This window comes from Ursus arctos, unplaced genomic scaffold (genome assembly GCF_023065955.2).
Source record: "Ursus arctos isolate Adak ecotype North America unplaced genomic scaffold, UrsArc2.0 scaffold_16, whole genome shotgun sequence".
Classification (NCBI taxonomy): domain Eukaryota; kingdom Metazoa; phylum Chordata; class Mammalia; order Carnivora; family Ursidae; genus Ursus; species Ursus arctos.
The window spans coordinates 55789492-55810991 of NW_026622830.1; the positions used below are offsets into that span (position 1 = coordinate 55789492).

The following is a 21500-nucleotide window of genomic DNA, read 5'->3' on the forward strand; positions in this document are numbered from 1 at the left end:
GAATGTGCATTCTGCTCCTTTAGGATGAAGTGCTCTGAATATATCTCTAAAGTCCATCTGGTCCAGTGTGTCATCCAAAGCCCTTGTTTTTTGATGCAAAGAGTGAGATCTTGTTGATTGTTGATCTTCTGCTTAGATCATCTGTCCATTGATCTTTGCAAACTGAAGGGTAAGAAATCAGAGAAAGACAAACCTTATGAGACTCTTGACTCTGGGAAACAACCTGAGGGTTGCGGAAGGGGAGTTGGGTGGGCGGATGGGGTAACTGGGTGATGGGCATTAAGGAGGGCACGTGATGTAATGAGCACTGGGTATTATATGCAACTGATGAATCACTAAACTTCACCTCTGAAACATATACTATACATTAATTAAAAAAAAAAAGCAGGTAGATAGAGCAATGGAACAAAAGAGAGAGCCCCCAAATAAATTCACACATACATGGATAAATGATCTTTGATGAGGGTGCCAAGAGTACACAATGAGGAAAGGATAGTCTCTTTAACAATCAACAGAATGAAAAGGCAGTCTATAGAATGGGAGAATCCAATTGCAAACCTTGTATCAGAAAAGAGACTAGGGACCCTGGGTGGCTCAGCTGATTAAGCATCCAACTCTTGATTTCAGCTTAGGGCATAATCTCAGGGTTATGAGTTCAAGCCCTGCTTTGGGCTCCATACTCATTGTGGATTCTGCTTGAGATTCTCTACCTTGTCCTCTGCCCCACCTACTACTTGCTCACTCTCTAAAAAATAAAATCTTTAAAACATAAAAAAGAGGTTAATATCCAAAATATATAAGAAACTGCTACTAATCATTAAAATAAAAGTGTTTAATCCAGGGGCGCCTGAATAACTCAGTTGGTTAAGCATCTGCTTTCTGCTCAGGTGATGATCCCGGAGTCTTGGAATCAAGTCCCACATCAGGCTCCCTGCTCAGCAGAGTCTGCTTCTCCCTCTGACCCTCCCTCCTCTTGTGCTTTCTCTCTCTCTCTCAAAATAAATGAATCTTTTAAGAAAGTGTTTAACCCAATATAAAAATGGGCTAAATATTTCAATAGACATTTTTCCAATGAAGAAATACAAATGGCTGACAGACATATGAAAAGCAGCTCAGCATCATTAATCATCAGAGAAATCCAAATCAAAGGACAATATCATGTCACCTGTTAGGATGGTTTATATATACGTTGGTAAGAAAATGGAAATTTGAACATTCATATACTGTTAGTGAGAATGTAAAATGGTACAGCCATTATGGAAAACAGTACTGAGTTTCCTCAGATAATTGCAAATAGAACCACCATATGATCCAGTAATCACATATCTAGGGATACATCCAAAGGAAATGAAATCAGTAGATGACCCTAGTATTTGTTATGATAGTCACCAACTTCTGTGTTGTGGTGAATTCAGAGGAAATAATTTTATCTTCCATCACTATTGTTAACTATAAACTGTAAGTGTCCTTCATCAAGTTGACAAAGTCTTTCTTAATTCTTATTTTGCTGAGAGTTTTTAAAATCTTGAATGTATGTTGAATTGTCCTAAATGCTTTTTCTGTATCTGCTGAAATGATCAAGATTCTTCTTCTTCAGTCCATTGACTTGGGAATTACTGTATCAGTTTCCCATTGCTGTAACCAATTACCACAAATGTATTGCCTTCAAACCTCATAAATATAGTGTCTTACACTTCTGCAGGTTAGAGTCTCATATGGGCCTCACTGGACTAAAATAAATACGTCTGTAGGGTGTTCCTTTTTGGAGGCGCTGGGAGAGAATCTGGTTCCTGGCTTTTTCTAGCTCCTAGAGGTTGTCTACACTCCCTGCTTAGTTGCCCCTTCCACCTCTAATGCCAGCAATAGCTGACTGACTTCCCCACATCCTAGTAGACTCTTCTGCTGCACTTCCACTTTTCATGACCTTGTGACCACTTGGATAATCCAGGATCATCTCCTGATTTTAATGTGAGCTGATTGGCAACTTAATTCCATCTGCAACTTTAATTCCCCTTCCCCATGTAAGGCAACATGCGGGCAGATTCCAAGGATTAGAACATGGACATTTGTGGGGGGCATCATTCTGCTAGAGATGGTACCCAGGGCTGAGTGTCAAGGAGCAGGGACATATATGAATGCAGGAGCCCATCTCCCCATGGTGCCTAGGGAGAGAATAAGAGGGACTTAGGGTTGCCCCTTTCTGGAATCTCAGGGAGCAGAGCTCTTGAGCATCTATACACGACCTGTGCCCCTCTCATTGTGCTCCTCACTTTCTGCACAGATGAGAGCTGAACTTTTCTGGGTGGAAGATTTGTGGGGGGCCCCTCATTCAGCTCTGGTCCACTCCCTCATTCACCCAACTCACTGTTCTACTTGTCCCTCCCCCGTGCCAGGGTCTGTGGTCCAGGTGGGGTTGACTCAGCCACCCTCAGTGTCCAAGGGCCAAGGAGAGATGGCCACCAGCACGTGCACTAGGGGAGCAGCTCAGCTTCAGCAACACCTGGGCTTTGTTGCCAAACTCCTGACCCCCAGATTTGCAATTGCCTCTCAGAAGAGATTCCTGGGCTCCAGATCAGGCAGCCAGGCTTCTTGATCTCTGGGCTTCAGCCTGGAAAAGAGGCTGATTATTACTGCTTAGTGTGGGACAGCAGCTTGATGCCTACATTATCCTCAAGGCCCACAGGGAAGTGAGATAAAAACCTGTTGGCTGTCTGTACCTTCTCACTGTCCAGAGTTATTGCTGTCATTTTGTGGGCAAGTGGCTGCTGCTGAGTTCTGGAGTAGTGTAATGGGGGCCGTCCTTTCTCCTCTGGTTCTCTGATACTGTGTGGTTGATGCACCCCCATTTCTAAGATCCTGGGTATGGTTTGCTGACCCAGCTGTCCACAATTTCTGGAGCTTTTGGTCAGATCACTCAGTCCTGCACTGGAAGTATTGGTGTGGATTATTATGTTAGTGACTGGAACCAGCTTTGCTCTGGGAAAAAAATGCAGAGTCCCTCTTCTTCCCTTGAAAGTTCTGCTTCCCTCCAATTTCCTGATACTATATGTGTACACCCAAACAACAGACCCAATCAACCCTTGGGTCCAGTATCAGGCAGAGGTTAACTGGCATGTGCCAAAGAGGGCTGGGTGGTCCCTCCCATTCCTCAGAGTGGAGCACCCACAAGATGTGCTTAGCTCTCTCTCCCTGTCCTTGAGGGCTTCCCTATTTTGTCCCCCAATGAGGAATGATGGAGAGAGAGCAACACAGGATGAGGTGAAGGGGATCCCCCTGACTGCCACAGTGGAAAGTGGGTTGGTCTTGGCTGATCTGTCATGGTCTTTGGTCCTTCTGCTGTTTTTTTTTTTTTTTTAAGATTTTATTTATTTATTTGACAGAGAGATAGGCAGCGAGAGAGGGAACACAAGCAGGGGGAGTGGGAGAGGAAGAAGCAGGCTCCCAGCAGAGGAGCCCGATGTGGGACTCGATCCCGGAACGCCGGGATCACGCCCTGAGCTGAAGGCAGACGCTTAACGACTGATGTACCCAGGGGCCCCTTCTGCTGTTCTGAATCTGGAACAAGTTCTCTCTGAGGTTGGGTTCCCTCTGGATCCCCCTCTACAGTGATCTACAATGGAGGAAGAAGCTGTGGAGGTCACTTCACTGAGTGCAAGGCTGTGGAAGAGGCTGCAGTCTTAAGAGGAGGCTCCTGGGCAGTGAAGAGACCCCACTCTGGGAGGAGGGGATAGTGGACAGGTGGATGGGCATGCAACTCTCTCTCCAAGGTCCCCTTCTGTATGTACATCTGGCCCTAACACAGCAGGAGGAGTTGTGGGCCTGCCTTGCCACAAACCCCTGGGGTACATCAGCTGTGGGAGGCCATCAAGGGGAGGGGAAGGATCTGCATGACTTCCCTGTCCTCCCTTTGAGTGGGGCAAGTAGGTAAAATCGACTTTGGGCCCCGCAGGAAGCAGAACTCGAAGGGTCTTTCCATCACAGCCTCGTCCTCTTTCCTCCCCACTCCTCTCACTCTCTGCTCAGGTGATTTGCTGACAGTGGATCAGGGGAGGCCCTGCCACTTCCTTCTTATAGACATCATATGACCTCAGACTCACCATCCCTGTGTCTCTTTCCATTTCAGGGCCCTGGGCACAGTCTACACCGTCTCGGGAATCTGTGTCGGGGTCTCCTGGACAGAGAGGTGCTGTGTCTCGCACTAGGCTCGCAGTGCGTCATTGGACTTTGGCACAGGATGAATGCTGTCCTCAAAACTGTGACCCTCTGAAGCCCCCGCACTTAGCTTCCTCTGGTGTTCTGGTGATGCATGCTGCTTCAGTTAGTTGTGAAAAGTCCTATTCAACGGAAAACTGAGTATATTTAGTGTGATGTGTTCATTGAATAGATCGATGTAAGAAGTGACCTCTAAGGATTCATGTGTGAGTTCTTTTCTCTAGGAAATTGTCTTGATGACTCATCCCATGTCTTCCGTGACTATAGGATTAACCATGCTTTTTTGCCTCAATTTGGACAAGTCACTTAACTCCTTTGCAGGTAGGCTGCATGCAGAGGTGACCAAACTTATTTTACAAGTTTGGACTAAATGAACAAATGCATTGACTGCTTAGGACATGTGGAAGACCGCTTAGGACATGTGGAAGACCCCTGAGGGTGGGTCTTTGGAAAAACCCTGAGAGACCGTGGTCAACCTGGCCGGGAGGGCAGTGACACCGCAGTGCTACTATGTATCCTACATCCTCTAGATTCCAGGAGAGACATCCAGCTGTAGCCACCCATGTTTTAAGAAAAAGTGGCAGGGAAAAAGACAAAATGTCAGACACAAAAGAAAGAACTGAGAAAATAATGCCCATAACATAGGTTGACTGGGGTTGACTGTGACAATGGAGAGAGACAGCTGTGACAAGACAAGGATCTCAGAGCTGCAGAGAGGCGCATGCCTCTCTGAGTGATCATGCTTTGCTCAGAGGACATGACCCAGTAATGTGAGACTAGGCTGTCAGTAGGCCACCAACCAACATTTAGTGAAGGGTAGCATGACAGATACATCCCAAGATCTTACATGAATACAACTTCTCTCTCTCCTCACAAATGCCCCCTTGAGGAATGACTGTTAGTCCTGTTTTTGACATGAGGAGACATCTCCTAGAAATGTTTTTTGATCCTGCTGTGTGTCATGTGGTGTGAATGGCAGAGCGAGGCATGGTGCAGACCATGCAGATTCAGATCCTGCACCCTCCCCACTGCAACGTGTTGTCCTCACTGCACTGTCTCTGGAGAATCTCTGTCCCGTTCACCAGGTGCAAGGAGGTAAGTGCAGGATTACTGGTAAGAACTTCACATTCTCTCCCTCCATGGATCCTAATTATTCTTGGGAAGATATACATAAAATAACCACACAATAAAAAGTTCAACTAATAGGAGATCCCTGAAAAAGATGACCTGGGCACAGCTCTAGTCAGGGAGATTTTGGGAGGTTCTCTGGAAGAGGGGCTGACTGAAACCCTATCTGAGGAATGCATTCAGGGTAACTTGGGGTGCAGCCTGGGTAGTGGCTGGAGTGGGCAGTGGAGGAGGAGGTGATGCCTGCAGAAAGAACATCGTATGGATGGAATCAGGAGGCGATGAGGAAAGTTTGAGGACGAGGCGATGGGAGGTCAATGTGACTGGAGCTGTTTCACAGTCAACAGACAACTCGTAACCAACCAAGCAAACCGCATGCTGCCTAGACACAGCTCAGTGCGGTCAACTCAAAGCCACAGTAATGCTGTCGTGAGGCTCAGACTTCCACTGTGACATGAGGCCCAGCGAGAAGCCGAGTCCTTCCCAACCCGTCTGCTGCACACACGTCAGTGTGATGTACGTGTCTGGAGTGGTCTCCAGGCAAACAGGATGATGAAAATCAGCTACTTCCTCTTGACTGCTCTAGCGAGGCCTTGGGCAATTTGGAGCAATTTTACATGTATTTTTTTAATTTTTTTTTAAAGATTTTATTTATTTGACAGAGAGAGAGACAGCGAGAGAGGGAACACAAGCAGGAGGAGTGGGAGAGGAAGAAGCAGGCCTCCCGCCAAGCAGGGAGCCCGATGCGGGGCTCGATCCCAGGCCCCTGGGATAATGACCCGAGCCGAAGGCAGACGCTTAACGACTGAGCCCCCCCGGTGCCTGTACATATATTTTAAAGATACAGGGTGGATTTAGAATGATAGGCAGTTTTACACCATATCTTGGAATCTCTGTATATCTTCATGTTTTCTTTCTATATAGTACAAGCCTTATCAAGATAAGTAAAATATACATGACCAAAGATAATTGATTTTATTCCCAAATAACTTTCTCTATGACTGTGAAGATGAATTAAGTAAATTTACAAGTTCAAGAAATCATACATATATTAAATATCCAAACTCTACCATTACAAAATTGTGCATATGATAAGCTTTAGTTTTTTTTAAGTTGGAGGAAGAATATAACAACAAAGCCCTGTTTAATGACCTAAATTCAACCTGAGGATCTGGTTGGTCACTATTATCCAGAGGTGCCACGTCATATTATTCAGTATACGATTTTAAGAAAATTCTTTTATTTTTTTAAAATTTAATTCCTTTTAAAGTGACGCTCTATTTTGAAGCTGAGTTTCATGTCTGTGACCTAACAGTGTGCACACAACTGCATGAGGAGTCTCTCTGAGACACAGTTTACGTTGAACTGTGATTCCTGCAAACACCTGAGGATAATCAGTCACGGACTGTGGCTTGAGTATGAGTATGATGTGGTGAGTGACTTCAGTGCAAATGGCAGCTTAAAGACCTCCAAAAATTCTCTCCTCAAAAAAAAATCAATGAGGAAACTGGCAAAAATTGCCACCAACATCTTAAGAACTCTGGAAATAAACTCAAACTTGCAGCAGTAGAGGGAATGTTGATACTGGTGGAAGAGGGAGGAAAAAAAACAGGTGAGTCTCAGTCAGAACCATGAGTTTTGTGCTGTTTTAACATGGCCTAGTCCCATCCCCTGCCCTGTGGCTGCAGAGTAGTTCAGAAAACTAAAGCCCATGTTCACAGTGAAAGACAGCAATGCGGCAGCCACTGGAGAGAACAGAATGGGTCCGGAGCTCCCTCAAAACCTCATTTCTAGAGAATTACCACTAATGGGTCTGAGGGATGTCTGCAAGACCCTACTTGTTTGACTGTTTGTGTTTAATCTCACTTGGAGCTTGCCCAGAACGAAAAGCCTTTTCCCAGCATAATTGTCAAAAAAGAAATTATAGGCAGTTGCTTAACTTGTGGTTGGTTGGTTAAAGTGATAGATATTAGTTGGAGCAAACAATAGAGTAATAGAAAGCTTACAAGGACCACCAAAAAATGAGATTTCCATGAGGGGATCTGAAAAGTTCTGACTTATTCTTACGAATCTAGAACACTGTAAGCATACCCAGGAGAGACCCTAGAAGGCCCTTAGCTCTCCCCCTGCCTGACCTGGATGTTCTGCACAAGCAACAATGAAGGTTTTCAGCTACCAGCTGAATTTTGAAGATACGATTCAACATGCTCACGAAGCCCTTCGACAAAGACTGAATGACTTAGTTCTAGGCTGTTCGTGAGATCTCTCTCCGGCCAATAGCTGACCGCCATAGAGCTGAGCAGGGACTACAGTGGTCACACGTGACAAAGAATACAGACTTTGGAGAATTAGTTCATTAAAGTCACTAATGAGAAAGCAATGACAAAAACTAGCAAAGCCAACAAATCCTAGGGAAGAGTGAGAATCCGATTTCTAGAGTTGTCATATGATATTATTTTAAATAACCAATTTACAGTCCCCCTCCCCAGTAACAAGATACCTGCAGGGAAACCAGAAGTCTGACTGTGCAGAAAAAAGTTGGCATACCAGGGCCAAGTGTGCTTTCCTATGACAGGCCTGCTTGTCAGACTGACCCTGTCTGAAGTCTGGGAACTTGGAATCAAGAGGGTCCCCACCATTCTCTGGTAAGTATGGCTTGCTGTGCCTAGACTGTTGGTGCAAACCCTGTGGTTTATGCAGAACATATCTTTGCTGATAGAACTCTGAAATTCAGGTATGTGCGAGGCAGAGGGTGCCTAAATGACCACTTCCCACTAAAAACCTCTGAGTACAAAGTCTCTAATGAGCTTTCCTGGAAGATGTTTCACACTTTATTGCTGGAGGAATGAAGTGTACCTTTGTGATGCCACTGGAGCAGTTCTCTTGAAAGCTTGTGGCTGGTTTTCTCTGAACCTCCCATGCACCTTTCCCTTTGCTTATTTTGCTTAGTGTGCTTTCACTGTAATAAATCACAACTATCAGGATGGCTATATACTGAGTTCAGTTAGTCTTTCTAGAGGGACGGATGTTGGAGGTGCTCTTGGGCTGTCCCCCACACATAAGCTGATATACAAGGAGAAAAAAGCAATGAATACACACTGTCCCTAAGCAAAGTCCAGACACTGGACTTACGAGACAGATACTTTGTATCAGCTCTTTTAAGTATATGTAAAGAATTAAGGGAAATGATATTTAAAGAACTAAAACATAGTATGAGACTTATATCTCTCCAAGTAGAGAATAACAATAAAAAAGATGTGAATTATAAAAGAGAAACAGATATTCTGGAGTTGAAAAGTATAGTAACAACTGAAAATGTCACTAAAGGGGCTTGTATTCACTTCCTAGGACCGCTGTAAGAAATTACTACACTCTACATGGGCTAAAACAATAGAAATTTACTCTTTCACACGTCTGAAGGCTGGAAATCTGAAGTCAAGCTATAACTTAGGCTCTGTTTCCTATTGAAAGAGCTAGAGAACTATCTTTCCTTGCCCCTTGCTATCTTTTGGTAGTTTCTGGAAATTCATGGCTTTCCTTGGATTGCATCTGCATCACTCTAAACCCTGCCTCTGTCATCACATGGTGGCTTTCTCCCCTCTGTGTCTGTGTGTCCAAACCTCCCTGCTCTTATAAGGACAGCAGCCATTCAATCAGGGCACACTCTAATCCAGTGTAACCTTATCTTGATTATATCTGCAAAGACCTTATTTCCAAATAAGGATACTTTCACAGGTACTGTGGGGTACAACTTTAATGTATAATTTGGGGAGACACAAAGCCACAACAAAGCTGAACAACAGATTTGAGCAGGAAAAAGACAAAAATTTGAAGATAGATTAATAGAGATCCAGTCTGATGAACAGTGAGTTAAAAAATATGGATGGGAGAAAAAAATAGCAGAGCCTCGCGGACCTGTATAATACAATAAGCATGCCAACATATGCACAAAGAAAAGTCCCCAGAAAAAGAAAAGACAGGGAATGAAATATAAAATAAGTAAAAGATAAAATAAATAAAAGAGAGGGACAGTGAAGATATGTGAAGGAACAATAGCCAAAATCTCACCAAATTTCATGAGAAACATTAATAAAAATATTCAAGAAGTTCAAAAAAGTCCAAGCAGGATAAACCCACCTCATAATAAAATTGTTCAAGGCCAAAGACAAAGAGAAAATCATCAAAGCAACTAATCATTCACAAAGGCTCCTCAATTTTATGGCTAATTTTCATCAGAAACCAGAGGCCAGAAGGCAGTGGGATGACATGAAAAGTGCCAAAAGACAGAAACTGTCAGCCAAGAGCTCTGCATCTAGCAGATGTCTTTCAGTAATAAAGGAGACGTTGAGACATTCCCAGATAACATCTGAGAGAACCCACTGCTTTCACAAGGCCTACAAAGAAATACTAAGGGCCCTTCAAGCTGAAATGAAAAGACAACAGAGTAACTTAATTCTACATGAAGAAATAAAGAGTTGCATAGGTTAATATACAAGAAAGTGTAAATATATAAGTATGTATATGTTGGCTAATGAATTTAAATAAAAAATATAAAAGTATGTAAGATGTGTATAATTGTAAACAATGTATTATTTTCTCCTGATTTAAAAGGCACCACCTGAAGTCAATATTATAAACATGTTGACGAGCACACAGTGTATAAAGATATAATTTGTATGACCATGGCAATAAGGGGAGGGTGTGCATTGAATCTACATGAAGGTAGTTTCTATATGCCATGGAAATTAATCTGGTATTAATCCAATTAGAATGTTATAATTTAAGGTGTTAATTATAATCTGAGGGAAGCTACTAAGAACATAACCCAGAATATATAGCAAAAGAAGCACCATGGAAATGTATTCGGTACGCTAGAACATAACATAAAAAACCGGTAATGGAGGACTATTAGAAAAGAGATGACATCTACAGCCAAAAAACCAAACCAAAACAAAAAACAGATACCAATGCTAGCTGATTAGTAATTAAATATTCATGGATTATACACTCCAATTCAGAGGCAGAAATTGGCAGAATGGATTTAAAAAAACCCTATAATCTCCATTTGCTGCCTATGAGGGAGTCACGCTTTAAGTCTAAGACAGAGAGGTTGAAAATAAAAGGAAAATAAATGCTAAGCAAGTAGTAACCAAAAGAGAACGAGACTGGCTTTGATAATATAAGACAAACTTTTATGACATTTTTCTTCTAGAAAAAAAAAGGACATTTTATAATGACAAAAGGGCCCATCCTTCGAGATTATGAACGTTTTACAAGAGAACTCCAAAATACATAAAACTGACAAAAATGAAGAGAAACAGACCCCTCAACAATAACAATTGGAGACTTCAATATTCAACTTCCAATAATGAAAAGTCATTTCTTGTGATGCTCACAGGGTGGGAGGAGTAGGGGCAGAGATCCATATTTCATGGTGCAGGTACTGAAATTTAGAGATTAAGTGACTTTCTCAGAGTTGCAGCTCAACTGCAACTGAATGATGGTTCTGAGTCAGGGGATACAGACGGTTCCCTGGAGATAGAGATCCCTGATCACCTGAATACGAGATCAGGTCCTGGACACCTGAATTGAGCCCTTTCCTCACTCCCTTGCTCATATCCTCTTGCCCCACGGTTTCTGCAGGCAGACACCTGGTATGTCAAGGAGGTGCCTGCACCAAGAGGATGGCTCAAATCCTGACCCAACTCCTGGCTCTGTGTTTCAATCCCTGACTCAAAATACATTGTCTTTCCTCCAAATGAAGAACAACCCCTGATGGAGTGGGGGGATCTGAGCATGTCTCCATCTCCCCTCATTTGCCCCAGCACTTGATTCTATCTGCTGCGTTTCAGTGAGACTCCCTGGTGGTCAGGTGATCACCCTGAATGACCAGTAGTCTGCTTGCCTCCCAACTGGCTCAGAACCCAGGACATTCTAAACCAACTGCCCACGTGACAGTTGCCCAAAGAACTAGCTTCGTCTTCAACTGACCAAACTTGGATGATGAGCAGTTCATTAACTAGGAGAGGGGTCTGCCAGGCTGGACTTTTGTGGCTTAGTGGATGAAATCTACACACCTCCCGTGTCTCCCTGACTATCTGACCCACCCTCTGAGCAGCCACTATGGAAGGCATGGCTGAGAGCAGGAAGTAGCCACACTGGCCCTTGAGTATGCACCTTCCCTGCTCACTCCTTCCTTTCCAACATCCAGTGTCTTTTGTACAAACTACAGTCCTTCTTCTTGAATCTAATTACTGATTTTACTCCCATGCCACTTTCAATGGAGTAGTTAGTGGGGGTGATATTTGTGGCCCTACCATGTTGTTTGGTCAGATGCCCATTTCAATGTGGCTGAACCACTGTGGGCACAGCCAGCAGAACAGTGGACAGCCAGCAGATCTTCTTAAACACAAATAGTTATATTGTGAATCCCGTGTTTGAATCCCTTATGATCTTTCTCTTTTTATAACCTGAGCCACAATCCTAGAAAACATACTGAAAATAGAACTGTTGATATGCAGCTGAGAGAAGACCCTGGGAGCACATTCATTCATTCCTATGCTGCACTTCTGTTCTATGAGCAAAGAGGGGTATTACGATCTGTGATGGGGCTGTGATTTTATGAGGCTGAGACAATGTAGAAAGGCAGCACAGCACAGGGACGGAGAGAGGGAGAGAGAGCATGAGAGCTGGTGTCTGGTGGCTGGTATCAACTCATGCTAGAAGACACATGTACCTGGGAAAGTTACTTAACCCCTTTGTCCCTGGTTCCCTGTTCTGCGGCATGAGGCCTATTTACTAGTATTCCCTTACGAAGCTTAATATAAGACAGTCCAGACAGCGCCTGGAGAAAATGACCGGTGCTGCGTAAGTGCTGTGTAAGTGTTCCAGCATTAACTGTCTGCAAGAATAAGCAAGGAATACAGGAGTGGCTGCCTCCGGAGAGGAAACTCGAACGGATACAGGGCAGGGGAGGGTGCAAGGTGACATTTCAGCCCTCACATGGGCATGATGCTTTACAGCTCATGGAGAGTATCTGTCATCATTTCCTGTCATCCCCCATCATCCTCATGGGTTATGCAGGGTAGGTGCTGTGACCCCTGTTTTGTGATTCATGGCTCTAAATTGTAGAGATTTTAAATGACGCCTGGAGTCACAAGGCTGATGACAGATCTGAGATAGGAAAGTAGTTGTTTCCTTGGGGACAGAGATCCCTGAACAACCCCTACCGCCTCCCCTGAGTCCTCCAGATCATGTGCTGGACTTCTGAACCAAGGGCTACCCTCCCTCCATTCCCCAAATTTTCCTGCCCCAAAGTTGCTGTCAGAACATAGAAGGTGCTGGAGCCAAGAGAAGGGCACATGCCTCCACCCAAACATTTCAATCTCTGACCCAAAAGCTATGATATTTTCCTGAAAGGAAGTCCCTTAACAGGTCGGGGGAAAATCCCTCCTCCTCCCACGTCATCACACATCAGCTGCCTCAAGGCAGACCGACGGTGTGACCAGTGGGCTGCTTGACTCCTATGTGGCCCAGAGCCCAGGATTTTCCAAGCCAATTTGCACATATAACTCCTCTCTAATGAATCAGCTTGGCCTTCAAGAACCAACCCTGGATGAACCACTAGCTAATGAGGAAAGTGACCTGATGGACTGGTGCTTTGCTAGTTTAATAGATGAAGCTGACATGTCCTCCACTGTCTTCTGACCACTGATCTGAGCAATAGCCTGAGCAGGCAGAGCCTACACTCTGAGTGTGCACTTCCCGCTCCCCAAACTCTGAAGTCTCTGTAGACTCCTCACCCTTCTCTAGACCTTGCAGTTGCAGGGAGAGAGTTTCTTCCCTCTGCCACCAAATGTTCATTCCACCAACCCAATGGCATTGTCCCTTCTCACCACTGTCCCAGGCAGCACCCAAACACCCAGTAATCCTGTTCACATCAACCAATGGAAATCACTCCATGAAATCCCAGTTTCATTCCTTTATAAAAACTCTGTGGATTTATAGACCGCTGATGTTTGGTTTTGGATCTTGACATCTACGTTCAGAAGAGTTAACCTGTGATTTCCCTTTACTGTGATGTCTATTGCTAGGTGGCATCCAAATTCTCCTGATCTGATGAAAGCAGTGTAGGTGTGTTCCCTCTGCATATGTTCTCTGGAAGAGGATGTCGGAGAGTGGCATCACTTCTAAAACACTTTGTAGAAATCAGAGGAAACGATCTGTGCCTGAGTTTGTTTTGTAGAAAAAAATAGTTTTACATTTGTTTTTTAATTGATGTTTACTTTACATATTGTAAAGTCCCCGAATCTTAAATGTCTAGCTTCATGGTTTCCTGTAATATAAATGCATCTGTTGCCAACACCAATTTGACACACAGAGCATCTCCAGGACCCTGGCAGCCTCCTATAGAAGGACTTAAGAATAATATCTAACTTATTAGGTTACATGAATAAAACCATCTACTCCATGTATAGTCTAGGCACAACAATTACACATAATTAGCTCAGAAATAGTGTGGCAGCGTCCTTGGAAGGTAGTTATGTTGCCTGTATGTACTATTACCACCACCCTGTCTCCGCTTTTGTGGCCGCATGCATCAGCGGTCACCCCAGTGTTTGGTTGGTTTTCCTGCAGTGCCAACAAGGAAGTTAGGGAAGCAACGGAGAACATGTGCACTCGTTTGCTTTACCATTTTCATCCCAAGCGCCCTGCACTCACATTTCCTCTTCCTGTTCTTCTTTGCCCCAATTTGCTTTGTCTTTTCCTTCTTTTGAGTCCATTACAAAAAAATTTGTTCACAGCTGAAAGGAAGACAAGAATCAGGCATAACCAGAGCCACCCAGGGCAGGTAACCATTAAGTGGAGGATGCTGAGAGCAGATCCAGAATTCCCGGGGCCCCTCCAGCAGGGACCCTTCCGACTCCCAGCCCAGCTCCTGGCTGGGGCCATTCAGGGCTGCTCAGCAGGAGTCCGTGGTACAGACCCAGCGTAAGGGGCCAGAGCAACACTAAGAATGTGAATGAGGTAGGCTGCAGGAGGTTTTATAGACACTGATCCAAGGACCTTAAGTGCCTGTATGAGACCACATACTACAGGATGAGAATTATAAAGAGGGAATGGGGGAAGAGCTACAAAGAGGAGCTTATAGATAGCAAAAACAAAGTGAAAAGAGAGGAAAGAGGAAATAAATTGCATGCACAGTTTTGCTCCCTGCATGTAATCCTGTGCATGGATAATTGTAGGAGTGGGGAGGAGGAAGCCTTGGGAAAGGACGGGGACAGTCAGGGTTGGGGTGAGAACTTGGACCCACTGCTCCTGGCAGGATAAAGGCCGACCTGGGGATGACTCTGTCTTCACCTCTGCATTGAGGGAATGGGTCTCTGTGATCTGCAACATATTTTTCCAGCCTTCAAATTTCATAACTGTGGCCATGAATGAACTCCTGTCATCTTGTCCTTACAAGAAGGCAGTCACTGTCTGCATGCATTTCTGTGTGTGATGTTGCCTTCCTCAGTACTCATGACTCAGTACTCCCCTTCCACTTCTCTCCACTATTTAGTGTTCATCGTCCTTCTCCGTGTCAGCCTCTACCAGCCATGTTATTTTAAAATATGGGGACACCGGAGGAATGATCATGGGTACACTGCCACCCTCCCTCATCAATCAATTGATCAATTAACCAATCCATCCAAACCCAGGGGGCACCTGTAATGGGACTGGGGTTTTGTTGGGCCCTATGGGACAGAATGGCAATGAGTTCCACATACTACCTGTCCTGTGCCTGGGGTAATTGCAGTTACTTGAAGATCGTTCTCAAAAAATCCCATAGGTTTCCTAGCCCCCTAGAGAGCATGAACATGAAATCAGAAGTAAGCTAACTTGTCTAAATTCCCTTAGTCTATACGTGGGGCAACAGGGGCTCTACAGCTGATGCGATCACATAAACACACACTACCTGCCACAGTTTGCCCTGAACCTTGGAAGGACTGGGAGGGTGGGCTTTGGGCAGGCCTGGGGTAGGCATGACCAAGGTGTGGGGGGCAGGGCCAATGTGTGGCTGAGGCAGTGGGTTCTGAGAGGAGCACTGACTCCCTACCCTGCTGCCCAGAGAGAGGTCGTGTCCTGTGGCCAATGCCAGGTCACCGGGTCAGCAGGGCTGTAAAAGCTGGTGTGTGAAATAGGCCCAGCAGCTCCTCATACAGTCCTCTAGAATCCCTGCCGGCCACGGAGGGTCTCCAGGGCAGCTGCACATGGGCCTCTTTCAGATGGAAGCACATTCACAGTTCAGACTTGGGTGAGGTATGGAGGCTGGGATGAGCTAAAGCACATTGGAGCATATGCATAATTGCAGAGGAAAGGTTCTTCAACTCACCTAGCTATGGAAGTGGCCTTTAAGGAGGAGCAAACAGGACAGGAACATAATGTTACTAGTCCTGTACGTTAAAAGGGAGAGAGTTGACCTCTCATCTACCTCCTGGCTCATGCTAGAACTTTGTATCCAGATTCAAGTGTCTGTTGGGTCGCACAGGATTACATCCATCAAGGTTAATAACAAGAAAGATACCAAAATCCCAAGAGGTGCTAATGAAACAGAACCTAAGCTTTGACATCTGGCAGTGGGAAAGAGAAGGAAGTACAGGTTTCAGGGGAAAGAATTTTTTTTTTTTTAAAGATTTTATTTATTTATTCGACAGACATAGAGACAGCCAGCGAGAGAGGGAACACAAGCAGGGGGAGTGGGAGAGGAAGAAGCAGGCTCCTAGCGGAGCAGCCTGATGTGGGGCTCGATCCCATAACGCCGGGATCACGCCCTGAGCCGAAGGCAGACGCTTAACCGCTGTGCCACCCAGGCGCCCCCATGGGAAAGAATTTTTAAATAGGAAAGCAAAAATGATTGCAAACACAGCACACCTGATGCCTATGGACTCCATTCCTCTTACTAATATGTCATTAAAATATGAAATGAACAAATTAGACTTGTACATATATTTCCCTACCCCTTCTGCTTTCCTATCCACCTTCCTCAGTCTCCAGAGCAGCAGGTGCAACCCAACTGTACCCGGAACCCTCTTGCATTGCTTCCTACCTGAGTGTTGTTCCCTACCTGGAGAGTCATCCTCCTCACTGCTGGAATCTTGAATGCTCTCCACAAGAAAATCTATAGAAACACAAATATGATATATAGAAACACATCAATTAGAGGGGCTCACCCTTTCCTCCTCCTCTAGTTGAGGTTGTGTGGGTCATACGGCATCAACCTGATATTTCCTGTGGGTTCTCAGAAGTTCTCTATACTTGGTGGAGTCAGAGCCCTTCAACAAGAATTGATCACAGTTACAAACCTTCGAATGAGACAGAGATGCTGAATGAATCAGCTTTCACACTCTCAGTTCTACAGGCACATTGCAGCTCTTACCTCCAAACTTACCACCTGAGATTCAAATTAGTATGGGCACATTTGAAATGTGGCTAGTGTGAGTGAGCAATGTGGTGTTATTTTAATTCGCTGAATGTTGGTGTAAAATTAATTATAAGCAGACACATGTGGCTAGAGGCTAGCACCCTGGAGAGCACAGTTCTAGAATCCAAAGATGAAAAAGAGGTCACTTGCCCTCCGCTGGTTGTTTCTTGGTTGTAGTTTGCTGGCCTGATCTGATCATTCATGTATAGGCATTTCTGGGCTCGTGCACACATGACGGGCACAACTTAAGACTCTGGGACAGTAAACAGTAAGGTCAACCACCAGGTCCTAGAGGAAGCGACCTACAGAAATCCCAATGTCACTGCATAGAAACAAACAAACAAACCCTAAAATATATATGGAACCACAAAGGACCCCTAATAACCAAAACAATCTTGAGAATGAAGAACAAAGATGGAATCCCCCCACTTCCTGACTTTAAAGCATATTACAAAGCTACGGTAATCCAACAGAATGGTACTAGCATAAAAACAGGCCGGTAGACCAGTGGAACAGAGCAGAGAGCCCCCAAATAAACTCACACGTACATAGATAAATGATCTGTGACAAGGGTGCCAAGATTGCACAATGGGGAAAGTAAAGGAGGCACGGAGTGAACACTGACACTCCCTAACCCAGCTGTTTAGGAGATTTGCAACAAGGGTGATGGGCACCAAGCTAAAAGCCAAGTTTTACTTTAAATTCCTATTTGCCACTGTATCTTGGGTATGGACTTACAGGATTTGAGCATTTCTCATGGTATGGTGATGTCATAAATCACATTAAATTATCTTCCTGATTCTTAACTGCTCTGGGCCATGTACAAGCAATGACCTCAGCTATGACAGATGTTGGCCTACACTGTCCTACATGGGGCCTCTTAGCTCTCAGAATCAGTGGACTGACCAGGAGCATGTGGACTTTCTATGTGACTTTCACTCTAATGACTATGTCAGAGCTGGCTGTTAAATCCATCTATAGTTGTTCTGGGTTATGTGACCACTGAGGCCACCTTATAACGTGGTCAGTGTTTGGGAAATGTGTACACTTTAGTACTTTGGGAGTGTACACGGATGCTGAAACCCCCCTGCTCTGTGACTAATGATCCCGTAGCTGAGTGATAAGTGCAGATCAGTAGCACAGAGCATCAGCAATGGGGACACAGGCCTAGGTCCACACTTTGACTTTCCTACTCAGGAGGTCAAGACCTGGGACAGTCTTTTCTGCTCTATCTCCGAGGAAGGGAACATTCAACAAACTTCCAGGCACAGTTGTGGTGATGGAGGAATTCGGGATTGTATGAGTAGCTAGGGAGGAGGACTGGCTCTTCTCCTTCCTCCCACATACAATAGCTGATGACGCTTTAAGATTCCTTAGTTCAGGAATGAATATGAGAGTCTATATCTTTTACGTTACTGTAGGAAGTAAAAGAACAAACCACACTCTTGGGCTCTAAAAGAAAAAAGGGCTTTAATATAATAATATTTGAATTTACCACTTACTATTTAAGAGAATAAATATTGCCCCCCGTCAAATAACTAAATAGATGGGAGGAAGGGGTGTGGAACACATGGGGCGCATGCACCGCAAATCCCCAGCTGCTGAGGAATCCCTGCAGGGACACTGGACACTTGCTCAGCCCTGAGGTTGACTGCGGCTAGTTCTTCTCCTTCTTGAGTGCTGCTGACCAGCTAGGACCGGGGCTCCAGCTGGCAGGACAGGGTGTAGCTAAGGACAGAGGGATACCTGTGAGTTGCCCAAGAGCTTCCATTCAAGAGTCCCTGCCAGTGTTTGCCCACAGCTGGAGTCAGGCGCCCCGGCAACAAGGCCTGAGGCTGCCCAGGGAAGGAGGATCCCAGGAGTGGCCAGCAGAAAGAGTCCACCCCGAACCTCACCGACCCAGATCCTGATGGGCCTCACCTCTCAGCCTCGCTGAGCGACTCCATAGCCTGGAACCAGGCCTGAAAAGGATCCTCGGGCTCTAGGGTGTAATTCTCAGCAGCCACCTGGAGCAGCACGATGTCCGTCATGACTTGGTATTCCTGAGCAGAGAGAGAAGCACAGGATGTATAGGGAGCCTTGGTGGGGGGGGAGCGGGAGCTGCAGGGTCTGGTGAGGGTTGAGCAGCAGGACCGGGCACCCATCCCAGGTCCTGGCACACATGGCCACCCTCCTGCCTAGAGATTGATCCGGTCTCCACCTGTTCTCAGAGGTGAATATCAGTAGCCTCTCCTCCGGGAAGTCCTCCTGGATGCCATGCGTCTGTCCCCATCTCCTAATGGGATGGGTCTTGCACTGCTTTCTTCTCAAGGGATCCCAGGAAATGTGAGGTGGAGGGGATGGAGCCAAGCAATGTTCTTCCCAGGGACATCTCTGAGGCCCACTCCCTACCCTTCCCTGCGGGAAGCGCCACATATGCTCACCTTATTTCTTTTGTGGTCGTTGATCTCATTCCCGTGGAAAGCAGACAAAGTCCATCAGAATGAGGCCCCTGGTTCTTAGGAGCACTTGATTCCCATCCCTTCTCATGCTGCACCATGGCCAGGACCCGTGAGGGGGCCGTGCATACACAGATAGCGGGCCTGGGATGTAGGCCAGGCTCTGGGGTCCAGAGAAAGGAGGACATGGGGCAGATGGACTGGCTACAGGTCGGGACCCTGCAGCACCACCCTCTCGGAAGACAGTGGGGGAGGCCGAAGCCTCAGGCAGGAAGGGGCTGCTGCGGCTACTGAGGTGCTTGCTGACGTGGAGGGTCCTGACTTCATTCTCCTCCACGGGCAAACTCACCGGGGGAGGCTGAGGTCCAGTCAGACAGACCTAATGCAGCCCTGCCTTCAGGAAGCTCTGCTGCTTCACCAGTCTTCGGCACCGGGAGCCGTGGCCTAACTGCAGCCTCACCTCGCTCATCCCTGAGATGGGCAACAGCCCCCAGGCTCACAGGGTAGCCGTGAGGCTGTCATGAGGGGAGGTTTGCCGAGTCCTGAGAGCTCAGGGCTCAGTACAGGGGCGCTCTGCTCCCAAACCTCCGGATTCTGGTCCCTCCCCCACAATCCTCAGGCTCACCCACCTCCAGATAGTCCTCCATTGCAATATCCAGCATCACCAGTTCAGTGAGGAAAGTGCCAAGTTAGGGGACAACACCCTGTGTCATGAGGGGGAGGGTTGGGATGAGTCCCTGCTCTCTGGTGCCCACAGGGACCCTCCCCTGAAAATGCTGCAGCCTCCTCGCCCACCCCAGTTTCCCACATGGAGCAGCCTAGGACCCTTAGCAGTCTCCCCTAAATTCCCTTTCCCCTCACCCTCCAAGAACGTCATACTCTTCCTAATCACCTCCAGGGCCTGCTTTTAGAAAATCACAGGGTATATAGCCCTGGGCTCCTCCCCATTCCGAAACCCATTCTGGATCCAGCTTTCTAGACCCTCCTGCTGGTCACTTTGAAACAAGAATTTTAGAAGCAACAGGAAGTGGAGCTGGAGTTGAAGTCCCACCTGTACTGATTTGGAGGCTTCCAGCCCTCAGGGAGAAGCCCCTCTCCTCTGACTTTGGAGGCCCTGGGTCTCAGGCACACTCACTTTCTTCTGCAGCCTCTTCTTCTAGGCTCTCCGGAGGGCCATCACCAGGGTGGCAGATTTATTAGATGGTTGCTCCTGTAGGGCCAAGGACAAGATCCTTGAGACCGTAATACCCTCAGTCCACTTGCCCCCACCATCTTTTAATTCAGACCCTAGATATCTGACTTAAGTCAGCTGATAACTGATAAACATTATCCTTAAGCATGCCATGTGTGATTCTAGACAAATCTCAGCTCCAACATTCACTCTATGTGTGACCCTGAGCTTGAAGTCTGGCCTCCCTGAGCCTGTTTTCTCATCAGGAAAAGTGAGAATTCTACCTACCTCCCATCGTCTCCTGAGGACTCAGTATCGTATTACTATCATTATTGTTGTGGCCCTCAACCCATCCCATCCCCATCACTGAGCAGAGCCCTGTCCTCTGGGCTTTCAAGGTTTGTACAGGTGTCCATCTGGACTAGCTGTTGACACAGAGAGACAGGGTGTCTAGGCTAGGGAATCTGGTTGAGCAGCACCTGGTTGTTCCACCCCCAACGGAATCTTCACCCCAGCCTGTCACCACATTCATGCCAAAGGCTTCCCCTCTCCAAGGAATGCTTCAGGCCATTCCCTATTTCATCCATGCAGGACCCTGTTCCCTCACACCCTTCTTCTCTTTCCAGACCTGCACCTTCCATGCTACCTTGATGACTAGTTTCCTGCTCTGTGGGTTGTCTTCAGTGCCCAGCTTTTTAAAGTTTTGAAAGCACTTCCTGAATAGAGGGAAAGGAGGCAGGACGATTGGAGGAATAATGTGGCAGGGTTGAGTGCAAGTCCCTTTTATTTGAGAACCCCAAAGTGTCAAATTGGCTGGATAACAGTTTTCTCTGGGTTCCTCTGAGCACTAAGGTCTTTGTAGGACATGGGAGAGAGCTCTGATGTAGGTCATCCTATGACTCCATTCCCATATTAATTGAGCAGCTCTGTTTTGGTCAATTTTGGTTTCAATTGGGCAGAGTTTAGTGGTTGTAAAGTAAACACATGAAAATATTTATTCAGCTCAGCCTTGTGGGGGAACATTTAGGAAAACTGATTTCTAAAGCAGGAGACATGGTGGCCTATTCTCCAGGGAGGCTGAGAGACC

The 21500-nt window shown here is 46.1% G+C and overlaps 2 protein-coding genes across 4 annotated transcripts in view; both read right to left on the reverse strand.

Annotated features, from left to right (window-relative positions):
- The window catches only part of LOC125281946 (dual oxidase 1-like), a 63268-nt gene extending 44012 nt beyond the window's left edge, over window positions 1-19256 (reverse strand). The window contains 3 exon segments of the mRNA XM_057313044.1: window positions 16448-16501; window positions 18725-18747; window positions 19228-19256. Coding sequence (XP_057169027.1) covers window positions 16448-16501; window positions 18725-18747; window positions 19228-19256 — 106 coding nt within the window.
- A 334-nt stretch (window positions 19257-19590) lies between these two features.
- LOC125281992 (ral guanine nucleotide dissociation stimulator-like) overlaps window positions 19591-21500 on the reverse strand; it is a 44154-nt gene continuing 42244 nt past the window's right edge. The window contains exons 7-9 of one of the 3 annotated variants that reach the window (XR_008959546.1): window positions 20294-20452; window positions 19872-19946; window positions 19591-19757 (exon numbers count right to left, since the gene is read on the reverse strand). Coding sequence is in view for 1 of the 3 variants with exons in the window: in XM_048215895.2 (XP_048071852.1) it covers window positions 20419-20452 (34 nt within the window). In the remaining 2 variants the exon portion in view is untranslated. The other 2 variants (XR_008959545.1, XM_048215895.2) reach the window with 2 other exon arrangements.